The sequence below is a fragment of the Passer montanus genome, unplaced genomic scaffold (assembly GCF_014805655.1).
Source record: "Passer montanus isolate IOZ18808 unplaced genomic scaffold, ASM1480565v1 scaffold1, whole genome shotgun sequence".
In the NCBI taxonomy this organism is placed as follows: Eukaryota; Metazoa; Chordata; class Aves; order Passeriformes; family Passeridae; genus Passer; species Passer montanus.
Window position 1 is genome coordinate 3,515,896 of NW_024356504.1, and position 18,131 is coordinate 3,534,026.

The following is an 18,131-nucleotide window of genomic DNA, read 5'->3' on the forward strand; positions in this document are numbered from 1 at the left end:
ATGGTAAATGCCAAACAGCATTGTGACCACTGAGAAATCAGAGCAGTTGCTGCTCATGACAAAGTGCAGAGTAGAAGCAACTCCAACTGAGGGCAGAGCCCAAGCTAAGGAACTCTGCTGGCCTTATGACTTGAGGCTCTGCATAAGCTGGGTGACAACCAGGACAAGGCTGCAGAGTGGGGTAGAGAGAGGAGAAAGTAACAAAGGCAGAAACCTGGTGACAAACATTGTCCAGGATGAAGGGTTGGAGCTGATAGGAACACCAATTACCTGCTAAGTTAACAGCTGAATGAGCTGGAACTGCTGGGTAAGGATCAATCCTGCACCTTTGCATTCACATCCAAAGAAACGAGGAGAGGTGGAGGTGAATGGGACACGACCAAATGCGCTGCAGAGCAGGAAGCTGTAAAGAGCTTTTCACTCTGTTTCTGGACAGAGATGGAAAGCAGGAGCTGGGTAGAAAGGATGTAAAGCCTTTCTTCATCCTTCACTTGGCTGTGCCAGTGCTCAGTGCACATGGATGGTTTGCAGCAGGGAAGTTGAAAGCTGTGTAAAACACTTTGTGCCCAGACCCACTGCAAATGTTGCAGTAGAAGGCAAAGTGCTGCTGGGACAGGCTGGTGTGAGTGCTCCTGGCTGCTCACATCAGGTGACCACACTGGCCAGAGTGGGAAGGGAACAGAGCTGGAGCTGGCACGGGCAGGTGGGAGCACTCAGAACCAGGAGCCAGCAGCGTGAGCCTCAAGAGAGACTCCCATAATCTGGAAGCAACACTAGTCCAAGCAGAAAGGGAAGAAATTTCTTTGTGGTCATGTCTTCAGTGGGCTGTGTGGCAAGTCAGCAAATTTTAGACACTGCCCCACTGAGTGGACTTGTGGTTCATGAAAACATGACATCCCATACAGGACTTTTCTGAAAGGGGGGAGATGCTGCCAGTCTTCATGATGACAGAGGAAGGCCAACAAAAGGACTTATCTGCAGAGGAAAAAAATAGTTTGCCCACGGCAAATTTGGAACAATTTTTTTTCCAAGACAACATAAAATCAGGGTAAAAGATAGAAAGCCAGCTTTCATTCTGAGGCATTATATTCCAAAAAGCACTTCTAAAGGTGAGAGCATCTGTAGCTAGGAGGTAGTAGAGAAAGAAGGAAATGCCAGCTCGCCATCACATGCACTAGCAGCAGTGAGAATGGGTATAGAGAGGAAAATTAGTTTGAGAAAGTCATATGGAAGCTTACTGCTTTCTAATTTTCTCAAGAATAAAACTATTTGCTTGCTACACTGTTACAGGAGTAACCAGACTGATTTTTAAATGTATTTAACATGTTTAGCTGAACAATGGTAATATAAAGCAGGGAAATGTTATTTTCATTTTTTACAAGCAAGGAGGATAATTTTGGGGTAAAAACGAGGGCTCAGAGCAACAGAGTAAACCAGTGATTCTCAAGAAATCAGCAGCAGAGCAGGCATTTGAAACAAAGCCTCTCTTTCACAGTATCTCCTAAACCTTTTCCTATCTAACCCCAAACCTAAAACTTTTCCTATCTCCTCAACCATCTCTTCTTCATTTTCTTTCAAAATCTGATGTGGAAATAAAAAAGGAAAAAAAGAGACAGAGTAGTTCAAGGGGTCAGGTTTTTTCTAAAGCTAGCATACTTCATATGCTCTGAAATTGTGACTACCCCAAAAGGAGCTTTGTTCCTTTTATATGTCAGCAAAACAAAAGGTCAGCCTATTGAAATATTGGTCAGGTCTGACTTTCTTCTATTAATAACAAGCAGAGACACATTTTTTAAAGTAATAGTTAAATAAATGACCACATGTCTGCAATCATTTCGACTTAAAATGTCAACTGGATTTGAGATGCCATGTGTATTTAATCAATGACTCTGCGCTATAATATAAATATTACTTTGGTTTGACTGCGTTGTGTGGCATAAATCATAATTCAGTGAGATGAGTATATTCAATTTTCTCTACAGATGGCTGTTAACGGCAGTATCCATTAAACCAGCATCCAGCAGCACTCTGTAGTTAAGGAATCTGTCAGGAGTCCCCTTCTGTATCATTTCTCTGTTAATTGTTGTCTCTCCTCCTAACCCCTCCATTTACCATGGTCATGTTACAAGAACTACTGATTCAGAAAATCAGCAAAAACCTGCTGTTTCTTTTGTTATTAAGGTAGAACTTATACTCTGCATTGTATTCCTGAGGAAAACTTTGTATTTATTGGTTAAAATGCAGCAGAGGAAGCCTTAATTCAAATTTTTGTGGGTATGACTTTAAACCCTGTAGGACCTTTAACCATAATGCATCTGTACTATCTACAGAAATACCCAATGTCCCACAAGTTATACAGAAAACATGGAATTCAAGCTTTATCCTCAGCTAGATTTTAGGAGAATTTTGGAGCAAGGAACAGCCAACTCTAGTGAAGGATGGATGAACGCAGTGCTGCAGTGTTCCCCAAGAATACACTTTGCTTTCTAGGACTCTTCTTGCAGAACACATTTCTTGGGAGATTAGAGGCAGACACTTAGAAGAAATATGCTACCTCCAGAAAATACCTGGAGTTTGCTTTTAGCAGTTGTGGCATGCACAGAGGTCAATATTAAATAGGCAAGTATCCATTAAAGTAGAATTTAAAGTTAATCCTCACAGACAAAGCACGCTGCCTTTTTTTTTTCCTTTTGCTTAGTAATGACTTGAATAATGATATTTCAACTTGAAGTGAACATGCAAGTTTTTCACAAAAAGCATGCTCCTTACAAACAGTTTGCAATTTCAAGTCCTTTTAAATAGTCAGAGGGAACTTTCTGCTCTGATCTGTTAAGTAAATATAAATCTTGTTATCCAAGTTCAGTAATGAGAGTGAGGGGTCTATTCTTCACTGCACTTGCATACATCTAACGTTAATGAGATTTATGCATGCATATTAAGGGGAGAACAGATGCTTAATTAAACAAATCAGCCTTTAGTAGGCAGTCTGCATGATCATCTTTAGTACAAAACCCCCTTATTTTCCCTGCTTTAGTCTGACTATGAATGCAGCCAAGGAGGAATTAATATGGTGGAGGAAAAGAAAAAGTCATACATGTAAAATGAAATGCTTGCTTGGTTTTTTAGTTTAAAATACTTGACAAATTTGAGATATATTAAATTGACTAGATATAGCCTCTCTCTCATGTTCTTATGCTCTTTAAAGGAAAGTAGAGTTTTATTTACCAATTTACCTAAATGAAAATTTTATTGTGCAAAAGGAAATCAAGGCCTCTAAATAACTCATCTGCCTCATTAACTGATGCTGTCTTTCAAATACACATCATCCCTCTCAGATAATTTTGCAACTGAGAACAAAAAAATCGAAAATAACTCTAGCCTAATTAAAACATAATTTAATCTAGTTGTGGGCTTTTTTTATCTATCAATGTCCATACTGATTTCCAGCATCATAAACAGATAAATATATGAAAAAGTTATATACACCACCTCTGTCCAACAAGTCACATCTTTATTATTTGCTCCTTCTTCATCTACTGCTACCTTTTCTTCTACAACACTCAACTTCTAAAGGCAACAGAGTAGAAAAAAAATCTCTCCATAAGTTATCATAGTGCCATACTTAATGGAAGTCAATATCTGTATATTATGCTATCTACTCTGCAATACCATTACAGGCTCAACAGTGCTGGTTGTAAAAAGTATCATTCGGAGCGCAAGGCCTATAATAGTAGTAATGAAAAAAGGGTCATTTCTGTCTTCCAACTAGAATGAAAAATTAAAATCACTAAGGCACTTAGCTCAAAGGAAAATTGGCAAATTAAAGGGACAAAAAATAAAATATTCATGGCTCATATTGTGAAATGGAAGGTAAATAATTTAAGATGAACTATTATGTGGGAAATTGCACTCTTTCTGAAGAGCAAAAAGCAAATCTAACTAATATACACATACATATTCCTGCTTCCTGGACTTGCAGTTATATGTATCTGTGCACAAATATGCAAGTCATGGTTGAGGTGCAGTACTGCTGGGGGATAGACATTTTCTCACCTATACTAATTTTTAAAATATTTTACAGTGAAACAGTCGAATTGACAAGCACTGCTGTATATGAAGAAGGTTGCTTGTATTTTCTTCCCGAGTCTAGCCTAGAATTGAAGACTGAATGAGAGAGTGCTCTCCCACTGCTCTCCACTTCAGCACAACTCTTTACTCCAAGTCACCAATTACTTACTTGCTCTTAGATTTTTATGCCACACAAAAAAATTATGACTTCAGCCTCCTGCTCTCTGCCTCGGGGAGCTACCTATTAAAATGCCATTGGTGTGGCTGCAGTCCATTAGCTATCTTACCTTCATATCCATAAAACTGAAAGGGCTGCCCAGAATTTTTACAATCGCTATCTGGAAAAGGTAGAGAGAGCTGTAGACTTATGTTTATTATACTCCAGCACTGTAACAACTGCTATGGGATTAGGATACAGAACTGCAGAGGTCACATTTCCCTGGCGATTTAAAGGTTCAGTCTTCTGCCAATTTAATTTAGAAACACAAAGCCTACCTTTGTTAGAAGACAGTATTTTGATAGTTTTTCAAAGCATGGCAATTCAATAACTATAGACCACAAATTTAAAATCTGGAGTTCATCACCTAGCAAACTGAGGAATATTTTTAAAATTTATTTTATTAACCTCTTGGTTAGATCAGCTTTGCATCCTTAGTCCTAAGTGACAATACATTTTGCATTAGTGTTTAGCATCAGGTATTTCTAACACCCTGCACCAATGGGTTAATTAACCCTTCCAAACAGTCTACAGAGCCCTCCTCTCAGAGCTTTTGACAGTTCTATGCAATGACACTACACACTACCTTTTTTCAAAGCCACAAATATGCTGTTTCACTACAGTGTTTCTCCTGAAAATACTGAACAGCTTCAAAAAAAAGTACAGGGAAGCTCATTTGATGTCCAGCAGTCTTCTAAGACTCACGCTGTCCAGAAAGAATCAGTCAGCTCAATGTGAGAAAAGGGATGGATGAGCCAAGAATCAAATGTAGCATTGTGCAATCTTGCTGCTTTAATGTTTCTGCACAGAACTCAGTATTTCTGTTCTGAAAAAGATTTAGTGTAGATGCTAGACACTAGCCTTTCCCTGAGACTGAAGTATACGTTTAGTCACAGCTCCATTACTGAAAGTATTTAATGTACTTGTTTTCTTGATACACAGCATCAATTTACTGTTCAGTCTGTTGACTAGGGGTGAGTTATTAGTGAACAATGACAGCATAATGTGCCAGAAAACATCAAAAAGTAAAATATGTAAAATGACCCTCTGCCAATGTTACACAAAACCAGTTAAGACTCAACTTCTGCTGTTCTTTGGACAGCACATATACACCTTCAGAACTAAGGCAGACAATATATGCATCAAAACCAACCAAGGAAAGCACTGTGCAGTCAGCACCACAGTGAAATAGTACTTTGGATATGGGACTTTAACCCGTATCATCTGCATTTCAAACCTCCAGTACATTAACCTGCTTTGCCCAAATGCTACAGCCATTAATATGCTGCAGCCAAGAGTTGCAGTTAATACTGGGTGAAAAAACAGGTCTTTTGAAAAAACAATGATTACAAAAATAAAAGCATGATTTCTTGATGGTCTCCCCGAATCACAGTCACCTAAATAAAGCTTCAATCAAGCAAAAGCTTAGCAGGAAAGCAATCATTCTTCTTTTTGTATGTGTAAAAAAAGACCAGGAACTACAAGTAAATAGCAGCTGAGCAACAGATGAGGCACTAAGTGAAATCTGTTAGCAACTGCTAACAGCTTTGCTATTTTCTGTTGTTAAATTAAAAAAAAAGGCAAAAAACCAATGCAGTAGCAATTCCAATATGTTCAAAAATCTCAGATGCAAAAGACTAAAGCTCAACAATTCTTGTACTACAGCTGAATACTTGGATTTAGTTTTAATATCTTGAAATGCTTTGTTATTGATTATAAAGCAGAAGCCAGCCAACTCACATGGCCACTATCAAGGTAAAGCTTCTTAGAGCTGCATGTGTGATCCAGCAAGCATAGCACAAAAATCCCACTGAAGACAAGCAGAACATTTTCAGCAGCTGTTTTAGCCTCACATTCTACTTTCTTTTGTCCTTTACACCTGACCCCATGTCATTCACCAGAAAATGCATGTGTCTTAATTAGCACTGAGCTTTCTGGCAAGATCTCTCTTTTTCATTGTCCTTCTGGTCCTGGAGCTTTCACCACAGATGCTCAGCTCCTACTTATCTCAAGCCAATTTTGACATGGGTTCAGCAAGTCTGTTTTTCTGTTTGGATGCATCCCACAGCACAGTAGAATCATGTAGGCACAGCTGAAATAGCTCTGAATAAAGCTGCCCAGGAACTACAAACAGCATGAACATACCAAAGTGGGGGTTCCAGCTCCCGGTAGGATTCATCACATGGCTGCAGTCACCAGACTAGTTGAAAAAATTCATTACATTGCCTGGTCCCAGGAATATATTTTCTCTTCTCACCCCTACCACTTGCTCTCATAACTTTTTTCCCTGGGCTTTATCTCTCCTGTCAGTCTAACAAGGGTGCTGTTCCTCCTTTTGGTGGTCTCATACATGGGGGATTCACAGCACAACCACCACCATACCTATAAAATGCACAATACAGATTTCCTTCTCCACCAGCTTTCTGCTCCACTACAGTGTTTACATTTCCAATGCCCCCTATGTGGCAGGTCCCCTTTCCAATTTAAATTCATCATGTCCAAAACTGGGCTCATCTCAGTTTCTAAATACTTCTCCCTACTTCTTTCTCTTAAGATACCAAGAATTAGTAGCCACCTTGCCTGCTGCAGAAGCTCACAGCTTTCGTCATCTTAAACTTCTCTTTCCTTCCACAGATGTTCTACCAAAAAAACCATGCCAGTTTTATTCCCACAACGTCATAAAAAAATCTGGATACTTCTCTCCATCCATGTTGCTAAAATACTTATCATTCAAACCTCCTTCATCCCTCCTAACATTCACCTGTCATATCAGTACAAGACTCCAGTTTGAAAAAAACACCTCTTGACTCGAATATTTAGTTGGTATTTGATCTGCTCTAAATTCCGCTATTAGTTCCCTATTATTTCATTTAAAAAACATTCAGATCAATTGGTTTTGTTTTTCAAGTCATATGTGCCAGTTTCTGTCTGAAAAAATACCAGGCTGGATTTGCTCATCCTGCCCAGGACATATGGTCCCCAATTATTTCATAAACGCACACTGGTTGCTCTTGTTCAAGCTCTACCTTACAGGTCTGCAGCCTTCTTTCACTTCTATTGTGGCTAGTATTCCCTAATACTCTCACCTTTTCAGGAAGGAATTTCTTTTCAAGTTTTATAAATCCTGTAAACAAATACTAACAAGGACACAGAACCTCTAAAAACCTCCCAGCTGAACTGTTACTTCTTACCTACTTCTTCTCTCTTTATTACAACATGATGCTTCCAACTTTGTCGTTTTGTAGAGATTTTCAGTGGTGTAGGATAAAAATTCCCATTCTGTGCTGCCATACAGATAAATATTATTAACACTGTCAGCTGGGAAGACTATCAATCTAAACCAAAGACAAGGTTATGGAAACAGCAGATGTATAAACCTTGTGTACTACCAAAATATGGAATATATTCTGAAAGAGGGAATCACAACAAGTGGTAACCTGTTGTTCCCAGCTTTGCATCTTGACCATTATCATAATTTCTGTCAACTACAATAGCTTGTTTGGATTCTAATGTCATCCCATGTTCTTTCTGGCTCAGATATAATACCCTGTAAGACTTTACAATTCAAACTTGGAATCTGCTATATATCTTTGATACATTAAGCAATACTTATCCTTTTGTCAGACCTCTGTGCCATTCTCCTCCTCTTTTCTACTCATGCCAAAGAAGAATAAAAAGAGATATAAAGCTTAAGACACACAAGATAGTTTTTCAAGTCACCCTCCTAATTATTCCATTTTTGACTACCCTTCCATGTCAAGTCCTATTTCCTTAAACAGTATGAACACAAATACATGTGCAATGCACAAGTGTGTGTAGACACCTCCTCTGTTCCTGAAGAGCCCATTTGAAAGCAGACTGGTATAGCCAGGTACATCTTATGAACCCTAACAACTGTTGAAATCATGCACATCTGGCACGCCTGTGTATTTTTGACAGTGTTTCCACAGTGTTCAAAAGTTGTAGGACAACTGTTGATACATGGAAGAAAATCAGCTAGAACCTTCCATGTTAATATAACACAAGCAATCTTACTCTAGAGAACATAGTGACAGAAAGTTTTAAGACAAGCTCATACATACTATGTCCTAATGAAGACCATGATCAGTGAATGATCTTGCAGCTGCATTTCTTAGGTTACTATTCAAATGTATCCTTGCCTAAGCAATTAATTGTGGGTTTTGTATATATGAGTACTGTCTACAATACAGCATGACAAGAAACACCAATTGTGTCCTAAAGCCAATGTTAAGTGTTCAGTGCCATAAGGAACCACATGATCCTTCAGTTTAATCTCCTCCATGTGAGGGGAAAAAAAAAAAAGTATCATATACTCTGTATCAAATGCAAAGAGCTACTTCGACTGAAACACACAAATACTCTACAGAGTCAACAGGTACCAGAGGGAAGGGTGTCAGCAACCAGTGTCTGCAGCACCAAAGGCTCCAGCAAGAGCAAGGAAACAGCCTGAAGAACTCTGATGACTCAGAGTTTACAGAGCCACAGAACACTTGCATGCTGGGCAGGGAGGACAGTGAACTTTTGTTCACTGCAGGCAATGTCTGAAGCCACGAAGCAAAGATTTTATCATAGGTAGTGGCTTTCAGCAACTGCAAATGTTAGTAGACCTTTTGCAATAGCACAAGGAATTCTGCTCTCCCTGCAGCTTGTGAAGGGAGCAGATAAGCAAGGGAAGAGAAGGCAAAGGTCTGAGTGTTGGAGCAGGATTTGTATTACTCAGAAATATTCCCCACAAATCCTTCCCCACCGATACATGTTTGCTTTAAGCCTAAAACCTTGAATCTTTTCTGACATATGGGAATGCATTTCAAAGGCACAAAAAGACATTTTGTCTGCCAAATGTCTTCTGCCGCAGTTACAAGTTTGGTGTAAAAGTATAAACTGCTTTCTTTCTCAATAACATAAACATTATTTGAGTCCAAGTGAAATAATTTTTCTATTACTTCATGAGAGCATCAGTTGTTTCCTATCTTATAACGAGAATGGGTGGCTGTTTTGCTTTGTAAAATGCCATACCTCAACATGACACCAAAGCCTTTCTTCTTTCTCTTTTCTGGATCTTCATTTTCTTCCTTCTTTTTCTTCTCTTTGATTTTAGATTTGCCCTTTTTCTTCTCTTTCTCCCTACTTTTTTTGTCCTTTTTTGCTTTGATTTCTGCATCTTCCATTTCAGGGTTCCCTGGATGGGCAGATTCCACATTTTGTGCTTCTTGACCACAGTGAGAGCTCTTATCAGAGCCACCATCTGCACACAATGAAAAAGAAGCAGTGAGGATGGCTACGGGCCACTGAAATACAAACATGTGAAATACAGCAAGAGTGTCTACAAAGAGCTCAAATGACTCACAACACTTACTCGTTTAATTGAATAATTTAAAAAACAGACTAAGCAGATCTAGTGGATTCAAACAGATTTGTATTGTAAATTAAATGCAGAATTATTTTAATGAATTGTTTTCTAATTATTGTTCCTGATATAAAACTCCTGATACAGTAAAGCACTTGTTCTCTTTGAAATCTAGCTTGTTAACCATGTGCTGGGTTTCAAACAGAGAGCTTACTTCAACAAGAGATTCTGGTGACTGGCAAAACCAACCTATGTAACAAAATAACTTCATTCACTCCCTGGAATCTTTCTATTACAGTGGCTGAACAAGAAATGGATAAAATGTACTGTCTGGCTGGAAAAGAGCAGTGTTCTTTCTGCTGGGGGGCTCAGGATCCAAGCACTGTTTTACGCCCCATGCTAAAGGAGACGTATTTCCAGACTGGGGTCTATAAAACCCATAGTGACAGAATGAGCAGCAGGGTGCTATCAATACACTGCCTTATCTACAACATGAAACAAATTTCCTGGCTGGAAAAGGGGGAATTGTAAAACAAGAGAGATAATTTTTAATGTAATCTGAAGAAAGCAGCTGCTTCTTGAAGTTGAAAAACATAATTATTTAAGGATTGAGTTCTAAATCCTCCAACCCACCCCTGCCCCAAAGGAGATCAGTGAAAGACTTTACACTAAACCCAGTCAAGGTTGGATGGGGTACTGCAAAGACAGCTCTATTCAGTAGAAGATGTGAACAGCTTTTAAAATGTGATCAGCTTCAATTGGACTAAATCACTGCCTCATGGTGCTCTATGGAGCTGGCCCATAGCAGTGCTAAGTGAAGGTGGCTCCCTCAGTCAGTGCCATCAGCAACATACCCTCTTCTCCATCTTCAGGTCCGTCGTAAGACTTGTCAATGGCAGCTCGGAAGCTCTCATTGCATCCCCGACCCCGCACCACGTGAGGCCTGGGTCTGTGGAAAGGGAGCTCATTCTTCCTCACTTCAGCCACAGCAGTCTGAAGACTCTCAAGAGAACTGGACTTCTTTAATCCCAGAGTAGGACCAAAATCTTTGCCAGAAGAGTCTGGAAAACAAATGGTTAAGTTTTTATACCAAAAACCACACAGAGAAATTAAACTAGTCAGATACATTTAATTGTGTACTTTATTACTTGGGGCCTTTGAAATAGTATGCAATCAATGTAATTTGTTCTAAAAATAACATCAAGTTAAACCTAGTTCAGCAGATATCCCCATTCAGACTTGGAAGGAATGGCACATAATTTACAGACCTGACAAAGTGATGGGTGATAGCTGGCTCGCTCTGTGCCACTGTAAAGCCCACACCAGTGATGAGAATGGGGCTGCTTCCCCCACCTTTGCCAGGGATGTCCTGGACAGTTCTAACAGTCTCAAGGAGAGCATCATCTTTAGCCTCACAAAACCAAACACTGCTACACAACAAGTGTCCTGCTTTTTAGAAGGAGATAGGTTGTATGAATGGTTGATATTTTCAAACACATTTCTCCTGAGAGAAGATATATTATTAGGTCCCTCTAAGTTTTGCTCAATCTTTTTCTTCAAGCTGAAACTAGTGCTATGATAACAATATGCACAGCAGCTTTTTCAAGAAACAGGCAAAGCACAGGTTAACATAAATGATGTTGCTGTCACTGCCTCATTCCCTGATTACAGGCTTAAGAAAGCACTTCACAGAAAAACAGAGGAAATACTGAGTTTCCCAAACCTTCTCTCTCTTTAGTTGCTTGACTGTATGACCTTAGAAAGGCTTTATTTTGTGGCAGCATTTGTGTTAATTAGTATTAATAAAATGATAGTAGAATAGGTAAAGAACAAAATTCAATGAATAGATGCACTCCAATCAATGAAGAAATTCACAGCTTAATTTAAAAGCCTTTGTAGCATCTACTTAGTTTTTATATGGCAGAACAGTAAATGTGTCTTAGAAACACTGAGTAAGAGACTGTGCCTTGCAATATGCCTTCTGTCTTTGAGAACACAAGTGCTTTTGCTTTCAATTTTTAAGTAGTACTAACAAAAGCAACAGGAGAACATAAGAGAAGCCCTTCACCTCCATGTCCATTCTGTCATGCCCAAAGGGATTCAAGGGTCACAGAAAAGACAGATATGTTAGTCTGATTTGCTGTGATTTTAGCAATCCTAGAGTGCAAGTAATTCTGAACAGCATGTTGAGTGAATTCTTAAAAGTAAAAAAGCTGAGAATTGGCACCAAATAGAGACTTGTCAGTAGTGCCTACATAAAGCAATTTACACTTCTTTTACCTGCAGACTGATATGTAGCTGAAAACAAGTTGGGGATTGGGGGTGTGTGTGGAGACAAACAGGTTTAAGGGAACCCTGGCTGCTCCATCACGCAGTGCAACCTTCTTCTGTTCACTAATTGCCATTCTGGAGACTATCATTATTGGCAAATTTACAAGTGCTAAAGCAGAGTTAGAGGAATGACCTGCATAGAACATAAAGGTGCTAAGAATCACTAAAATTTTCTACATCAGTAGGAGGCACTGTGGTGCCTATCACAGGCTGAGAAGGAGAAAAACCAAGGGAAAAATAACGGTGAGGAAAAAGGCCAAGTAAAAGGCACTGATCAGCAGAGGGGAAGCTCTCTAAAGTGTCAGTCAGCAGCCAGCCTTGGTGGGCTGTTTGGAGGACACAGCAACACACTGGCAGGGCTGCAAACCGAGGGGCTGGGGCTGGGGGCAAGGGCTGCCAGGGGCTGAGGTCTGGGGGCCTGCAGGCAGTGGGTCCCCAGCACTCTGCTCCGAGCCTGCCGGGAGGAGCAGCCATTGGGAACAGCTTCAAGGTGATGCAGAATCTGCAAGGAAGGGCTGGGCATGTGTCTGCCTCCAGCAGGGCCATGTGGGTCCATGGCTTTGGGAGCTCCAGCAGCCAATGTTGACTCCAGACTGCTGCTACAGCTGCCTGGCTGGCCAGAAAAGTACAGAAGTGCTCACACACACATCCCAGAGCAAGCTGTACTACACTCAATAACTGCTCTAAGCTCCATTACCTGAAAAAAAAGTCTCAAGTTAAATGCTGGTTACAGCCTGTTTTCTATAAAGCTGAGCCAACTCCTCAGACTGGAAGACTGCAATGTATGAAGGCCATTCCTAAGAAAATCCAACCAACACCTGAAGTTTGGAGTGAGGCACTCATGTGACACATGTAACCCACAGCAAGCTGTGTGCTCAGCCTCCCCAAGCACACTGGGACTCAGCCCTGTGACACCCGAGCACACTGAGGTGTCCTCATTTGTTCAAAAACTTACTGAGAACCCTCACTCACAGATTGCTATTGAACATTCAGTTGACCCATTCTAAGACTGTAATGATTTGGTATGAAATTTCACTAACAACAGTGAGAACTTTGTATTTTTTTACAATTCAGCTTTTATTTCTTTTTTCTCCCCTTTCATTATAGAGCTGCAGTAATCACACATTAGAGCACAGCTAAAGATACAGGAGCTAAAAAGCTTCCCCAAGCAGGGAGACGTGGCCCCTTGCTTTCTGAGCCAGCATCCATTACTGGATGCTTTCCAGAAAAATGTACAAAACTCCATAATGGACAAGGACTGCATCCCAAATTGGGAAATTGCCTTCCCCTGCCCACACCAGTAGCTTTTTCATTTCTGCAGACCTTTAGAACTGCTATAAGCCTGAAAATGTGTTTTATCTCATGGGTAAAAAACTCCAAACCAACAAATAAACACCAAAAACTCTCTCTTATCTTTTACAAGCTATTAGCAAGCATTTCTGGGATACGTGGTGTGTGTCTATATCTAGCCTTTTAATACAAAAACATAGTTTGACAATAAGAAACTCAGCTGCTCACTGTGTTAAAATGTTTATTTTTATGGATTTTAAATTCTTGAGCTCTTCTTTTACTGCTTCTTGTATCACAATGATAAAAAGCCAAGTGAAGCACCCACTTTATTGTTTTTATAAATGGTGAATTACTTTTTACATCTCTCCTGAATTTATAAGAGAAAACAACAGCTGACATCACTACCTGCCTAGACTGGCTGAAATCAAATTGCTGGTTCTTAGATGTTATCTGTAACTGATCATCCTTTAACTGAAAGATGGTGTTTACATTAATTTTCTGCTCAATGCCAACATGGCTAACACAGATTTTTTAATTCTTAATGTACTGGTAAAAGTAAATCGGCTTTCTACTCTGTTATTACTACTATTATTACTATTATTATTAGTCTTTCCAATATTATCTTTTTCCCACATCTGCACATTCCTTTTTTTTATAGCCCAGCTGAAGGAAATGTGCTAAAAGCAAGATGTCAGTCATGAAAATCAAAGGGAAACAAATGACACAGCATTGTGGGCAATGCAAGCCACCCCAAAGGCACGTACAGAGGGAATGAAAATGAAGAGAAGCCATGAATCACTGTCACTCTATATGAAATACAACTCCCAAGACACCCTAAAGAGTAAACATTTTATATATTTATCATTAACTTTATTTTCTAGATAATGTTTCTTCTTGAAAACCAAAACTACAGGAATATGCCTAAAGGAGAATACTTAGAGGAACATATTTATGTGAGCTAGACTAACTTACTATTTACATTTTGAAAGACACAGTGAGGTAGAAAAAAGCTAGGAAGGGAAAGGATCACTGGAACTGAGAAAATACAACAAACAAAAAGTTGTAACAAATTAAAAATAATTTGATTCTGTTTTTGCCACTTCCCAAAACACACACAGTGCTGGTTCCTATTGCATTGCACATAGTGGAGGTTCATGTGGTCCTGTGGAAGAGAAAATAGTTATGAAAACAATGAATGTTCTATCCTGTGGATGCCGGGATGCTGGAGAGAACACGGGACTACTTTCAGCAGGCAAAAACAACTGTTTGAGCATGAAGCACTGGTGGTGGCTTCTTCAGTGGCAGCACTCAGAGGGAGATATGGCAACAGCTTCAAAGGAAGCAGGTACAGCTCAGTGCCTGCTCTGCTTTGGACAAACCTCCAGTAGCACTCATGATGTTCAGCTTGGGCTCACTGAACTCAGACCTACCCCAGCCTAACAGACCAGCTCCTCACTCTACCAGACTGCAACATCATACGGTGACTTAAATTACTGCATGTTCCATTCTTTCTTAACCATTTGTTTAATGCACATTTATTTCTGGTACAATTCACAGTATGCACAACTACAAAGGACTTTTTCCTCTCTCTTATATTTTTATATTCAGATACTCCTTCAATCATCCACCAATTCAATGCAGAGAATGATTTAGGAAGGAGGAATCTGAAAGTCATTACATCTTTTAGCTTGTGATTTTCAAATGAAGAGCTTTAATATAACATTTCTGCAGAAAAGTCTTAGATCACATGGTAGCTTTTTCTTCAAGACTAATTTATACAGGTGACATAGAAAAGATTAAGGGTTTGATGAAAAGCAAGAGAAGAATCACTATCTTGCACTTACATATTAAAGACAAGATATATAGTTTTGCTCATTTAATACCTCAATCTAAGCATTCCAGATAATAAGCAGAAATACTGAATACAGAACAACCCTGCAACTGACAGAAAAACAAAATCTAATAAAGAGAAATCAAAGCATAGGAGAATTTAACATGTCCTCTGATTGTAAGAGACAGCTACAGTCTTCAGATTTACAGATATTTCAATCTATTTACTACATATAATGATTGCAATTTAGCCTGCATTTGCACAAACTGCAATTTCAGCTATGAATAATGACAGATCACAATTTGGGGCCCAGAAGGTATGCTGAGCCTTAGCCAGCTGAAAAGGAAATGCTTGCAATAAGGCAGCCATTAGGCAGAAAGTGAAAATGCACTATTGTCATCTTAGAAACGTATGGTGGTGTCGCTGTTTCCTACAGTCTTATCACTAACAAACAACACTGCAATCAAACATGCTGCTATTTCACAAAGAATATGTATGGCATTAAACATCTCAAAAATGCTAACAAGTTTCCCAGTGCAACAATATTAAAGCTAAGAATTAGAAGCAAAGGCAGAGGTTCAAGCAACAGCCTCAGTGGTGGGGCATGTGCATTTCCCAGGTTAGTGCTAAATGTCAGACAAAATGCAGCCAAGCCTGTCTTTGCATAGAAACCCTGTGATCTTATCTGCTGAAGTAATTATTTTTCTTCTGCTGCTCACAGAAATCTACCCTCTCGCATAACCTTCCAGTTCACAGTAAAGCTCTGCATCCAGTGCAGTTTTCCTAGACATGTGAATCCCTCTTTCTCCAGCAGATTAGTGCTCTCCTAGAGGAAGGTGCAAACTGAAGCACTTACCCTCCAAACAGGTCCCAATATAAATCAAGCTACTTCTCTCATACAAAGCAGGAGCTTTCTCCTCAAGGATATTTATGTATAAACTGACTTGAGTTATAAGTGTTACAACCTGCTAGAGGAAAACTGCAATAGAAGAACCAATGCAGACAGGAAAATGTCCAGTTTTTAGAAAACAGGATTCCCCAGTGGTTTCAAGCACCTTGTAAATTGATCAGTCTGGAACTGAGAAGTAGCAAAAAAATTCCAGTGCCCTGTGATTGCTTTATTTCTACTTCCACACCTGCCCTCTGAAAAGGTCAAACATTTAAATCCAGCTTTAAAAGATTGGGAAATGTGACACTTTCTGAGACTAATTGATATAAATTATGCTTCTCAAACTAAACCAACATTTTTGTTCCCAGGCCAAAGTTTAAAATGAAGTAGAGAGTCCCTGCACTAATATTTAAACAAAGTCACTTCTGATGGTATGAGGCTAACATCTAGAGTGTTACCTTTGATCTGTGGGACAGATGGGGAAACTTCTTCAGTACTAGAACAGAAGGAAGCAAGCCAAAACTTACATTAAAATCATGGTTATGATTTAAGTCTTAAGCCTACTTTGAAAGAAACTGCTGAATTATTACTCAATCTTAGTCATCAAGCCTGAAATAACATTTTATAAAATTACTAGTTTAAATCAGAAGTAACAAATCAGAAGAATGCAACAAGTTCATATTAAGCTTTGTGTTTATATCACTAATCTAAAGCTTTTTTGAGTTCTATACATGTGAATGCAGAAAGAAATTTGAAACAATCATATTATTTATAATTTAAAGAGTGGTATGTAATTTTTATGCATCAATTTTTGACCTGGGCACATTTTTATAAATACTTACATAAGCTGCACGTTAAAGATTGCTTTAAGTGTTGTTTGGTGATTAATTTAGGTTAATGAAACGAGGAAGATGATTATTGTAAAAAAAAAAAAAGCCAAGGCAGCAAAGGAAAATACATTTCAATATGAGCAATTTAACTAGCAATTTAAAAAAATCTTCCTTATCTGTGAACATTAAGACTAAGTAAATAAAGAGTTTTAAGAAAATAACCAGGAAAAGAATAGCTTTTGCTAATCATGGCATTGCTTTTCTACCTGCCCATACTTTGATCAGTGAATCCTACATGCCTGAGATATTTATGAGCTCTTTTTATTGCTAACCCCACCACAACCGAGCTGCCCAACAGCCGCTCTAATTTAAGATGCTCTAAATATTGTTGCCATGGGTGACACATGAACATGGAGTAAGGCAAAGCTCTACTAATAAAAAGGCTTTCACAGCATTTCAGTCCTTGCTCATAAGTAAAGTTAAAATTTATGGCTTTTAAAATACTGGATCTGAGAGAGGTCAGGTTAAATGGCTGCTAGTAATAAAAGGAATCAATATGCCACAGCATCTGAAGCAGCCAGCAAACTAAATAAACACTTCATCCAAATCCACTTGGCCCTGAATTAAAAGAACATAAAATACTGTATTTATTTTGTTTGCCCTCCACCAGCCTGTAGTTTGCACCACTACATCCGCTAAAATTTTACACAGAGCAAGCAACAAGCATATGTTGGCCAAATAGCAATTAAACTGTGTGTCAAGGCTAGGAGCAATTAACTGGGCATTAACCTTATCAGGGAAGCACTTCTGGATTAGCCGGCTACAAACAGGCAAACATCTCAGTCTGGGAAGATTCTGCAACATGTATTTACAAAAGCTTCAGAGGACTCAGACTTTCTGTCTCAGGCCTGTACAGAGTAAATGAGCCATTTCCAGTAATAACCCTTAATTCATAAGCCCTGAACAAAACCAGAATCACCTTTTCCAGTGATTAGTGTGTCCTATTAGCATAGGAATGCAAAACAAGTCGTTCCTAACAACACTTTCAAATAAAGCAAACCAAAAGAAGTAGTGAATTGCACCTTTCACTCCTCATCTACATTTGGTTTGATGTACAGATTGAATTCCAGGAGAATTTACGAAAATCTATTTTCTTCTGTTAATCTATTTGTATTTCAAAGGAAAGTGCATAAGTTACTTCTCAGTTTAAGAAATTAATGCACGTTTTGCTTGAAACTGCCAGCAGATAACCTATAAAGAAGGTGGACATACACCTGTAATCAATCTCTCTCTATTAAAACACAAAG

The 18,131-nt window shown here is 39.0% G+C and overlaps 1 protein-coding gene across 3 annotated transcripts in view; it reads right to left on the minus strand.

The window, feature by feature from the left end:
* Positions 1-18,131, minus strand: part of PARD3B (par-3 family cell polarity regulator beta) — a 395,877-nt gene that overhangs the window by 127,571 nt on the left and 250,175 nt on the right. For all 3 annotated transcript variants that reach the window (XM_039719949.1, XM_039719858.1, XM_039719777.1), the window contains 2 exons: positions 10,508-10,714; positions 9,323-9,551 (listed from right to left, as the gene is read on the minus strand). In XM_039719949.1, the coding sequence (XP_039575883.1) occupies positions 9,323-9,551; positions 10,508-10,714 (436 nt within the window). The remainder of the gene's footprint in view (positions 1-9,322; positions 9,552-10,507; positions 10,715-18,131) is intronic.